General features: G+C 44.1%; 1 protein-coding gene across 1 annotated transcript in view; it reads left to right on the top strand.

Annotated features, from left to right (window-relative positions):
- The window catches only part of CD58 (CD58 molecule), a 30397-nt gene extending 28551 nt beyond the window's left edge, over positions 1–1846 (top strand). The window contains exon 6 of the mRNA XM_006161406.3: positions 1492–1846. Within this exon, the coding sequence (XP_006161468.2) occupies positions 1492–1501 (10 nt within the window). The 3' untranslated portion in view covers positions 1502–1846. The remainder of the gene's footprint in view (positions 1–1491) is intronic.
- Positions 1847–2739: the final 893 nt, after the last annotated feature.

Here is a 2739-nt window from a genome sequence, read left to right as displayed (position 1 = left end):
TCTTTCCCTCTTTGACAAGTACATGTACCCTATGGCAAAAACTTTAAAAAAAAAAAGATGTTCGCATAGGTAAAATGTTGCAAATAGTGACTGGCTTATAATAGTGTTCCATAAATGTCAGCTATTATTATTATTATTATTCAATAAAGATGCTAAAATGACAAGAATTTTGACCTTGGTGCCCAGAAGGTGGTATTACCAGCTATAGAGGAGTCAGGGAGCTTGCTTCGGAAGAGAAACGCATTTTGCTCTGACACGTTCAGTTTGGGGTGCTGGCATGTTACTTGGGTAGTGATGCCCATGCACAGAATTGAAGATGCAGGGTTTCAGGGTGGGGCTAGTTTGGGAACATTCACCTCAGGACAGTAGTTGATGTCCTGAGCATGTAGGGTCACCAAGAAAAAGCAGCCAGAAGCCCTCAGATGGTAGAAAGAGGCAGAGGAGCCAGGACTAGGGAGGTGAAGTCCAGGAGGAGAACCAGTGTAGCTCCGTGCTAGGGACCCTGAGGGAGGACAGAAGAGTCTACGTGCTAAAGCCGCCGAGGCACAGAGGAGGATGAGTGGCCAAGCCCTTTGGCTTGTTCACTGAGGCCCTGTGGTTGGTGTGGGGATGAAGGCAGAACTTAGCAGCAGCAAAGGCCTCGGTGGGAACTGATGATGGCTGTGGGGTTTCTTCTCCTCAGCTGCCAGGTGGAACAATGCCCAGATTACCTGGGGAAACCAGCTATGGCAGAAGTCCTAGGGGCAAGGGATTCCAAGGGACAGCTCAGCTAGCTTAATCTCTGGGCTCTCTGAGCACACACAGACTGCGCAGAAGGCAAAAGGCCAAGAAGTGGACTGTCAGTTTTTGTTGTGTTTCTTTTTTAATTGCCAGAGGGTATGTGCGCTCGCCAGAGAGAGACGGGGGGAGAGGAAGAAGGTACTCCCCATTGGGGTGTGGTTACTCCACAATACTTTTTCTTCTATTTCTTCATCCTGTTGGGATTTGGGGCATGCACACGTATGTGCCCGGCATGTTTTTCAAGCTACCAGCACTGAGATTTGGACGATGAGCAGCCATGTGGGATCCAGCTCCCAGTGCACAGTACTTAGTCGTGTTACAACGGCAGCCCAGGGACAGCCAGTTTGAGGAGGCTTGCCCTAACAGGGCTGCAGTGGTGGTTTTTGGCTGATTTCTTCTGGCATAGCCCAAGACTGTCCTGTCATCAGCACAGAAGTGACTAAACAGGAAGAGAAGTTCAAAGTGGGAAGGAAACTTGAGACTGCTAGTTCGTGCTGTATACTGAAGGCAGTACTTCTGGTGGGGGTCAGGCTGCCATTCGTTGAGGAGTCAAGGCCATTCTCCCTCTGTCTCTGCTCCCTAGTGCTGGCCATGTGAGTTTATTACCAAAGGGCTACTTACATTAAAACAGGAGGGTAATTAAGACTCCTAATATGCAGTACAGATTGACTACACTTTACAAATTACGGATGCAATTTTTTTTTTTTATAGCGCCAGTTGACTGGTAACAGAAGATGAAAGAAAGAATATCTAGATTATTTAAATAATTCTAAAAAGCCATCTCTCGTTTGAGTATTACATCTCTTCGAAGACACCTTGGAAGTCTTAACCAGCAGCAATACTTCACCAGCAGCTGATTTTTTTAAGAAGAAATATTAACTAAGAACAAAATCTGTTTTTACTGTTACCAACACCTTGTATAACTTGGTGTCTAAACTGTTTTTATTGTAGAGATGTACATAAATAAATGTAAAATTATGTAAATAACTGTAAAATATGTACAAACATAATGAGGTGGTTTGACCATTTTCTCCCGTTAGAAAAATAAAAGTTGTTGGGACCAACAGATGGTGTAACTGGACTCTCATGTAATCAACTGTGGTTCAAGTTCCAAACCCGGGGGCTTAAAACTCAGGCTGGGTGCATGTGTTTGTGTACCCAAAATCCCGAGAGGAAAATGGAAGAGAAGGGACTGCGGCGTGGCCATTCTCCCTGGGGGTTGATTTCTTGTTTTCTCTCTGTCTGTCTGATAAGTGCACGCACCCTATAACAAAAATAAGAAGAAGAAGAAGAAGAAGAAGAAGAAGAAGAAGAAGAAGAAAAGCTGCATACCTTTTTAGAACCTATGTTTATCTTCTGCTTTAGAGAAAAATTATTGCAGGACAGTGACCCCCCTTCTCTGCCATTTGCAAAGTCAGTCTTCAGGCCTCATCTGACTGTGTGAGTAGCACTGGCCACAGCGTAGCCCTCCCACACACTGATTTGATGTTTTGTATGTGCCAAGTTCCACAGGGCTATGCAAGATTTAAAAAAAAGAAAGAAAACTAAAAAAAAAAAAAAACAAGTATGAAAGTGAGCAGACCTGTGAGTGCTTATGGTAAGTACAGGAAGTTCTGAAATGGAGATAGGTGCCAGGAACGAAGGAACAATAATGATCTGACCCAGCAACTGCACCCCTATGAATAGACCTAAGAGTAATAAAAACATGTGTACATACATGACTTCATGGCAACATGTTCATAAGAGACAAATAGTGGAAATGACCTGGCTATCAACCGATGAAGAGATAAAGAAAATGTGGTATATCTATTCAATAGAATATTATGCAGCCACAAAAAAGGAATGAAGCTATGATACATGTTACAACATGGACGACCTTAGAAATATGCCACAGAGGGGGTGGCAGGTGGCACAGTAGTAAGAGGCACTGAATTCCCACAGGGCCAACTGTGGTTCGAG

This window comes from Tupaia chinensis, unplaced genomic scaffold, assembly GCF_000334495.1.
Source record: "Tupaia chinensis unplaced genomic scaffold, TupChi_1.0 Scaffold138517_1, whole genome shotgun sequence".
Taxonomy (NCBI): Eukaryota; Metazoa; Chordata; class Mammalia; order Scandentia; family Tupaiidae; genus Tupaia; species Tupaia belangeri.
The sequence above is the reverse complement of the archived record's forward strand: the minus strand, read 5'-3'. Positions and strand labels throughout refer to the sequence as shown.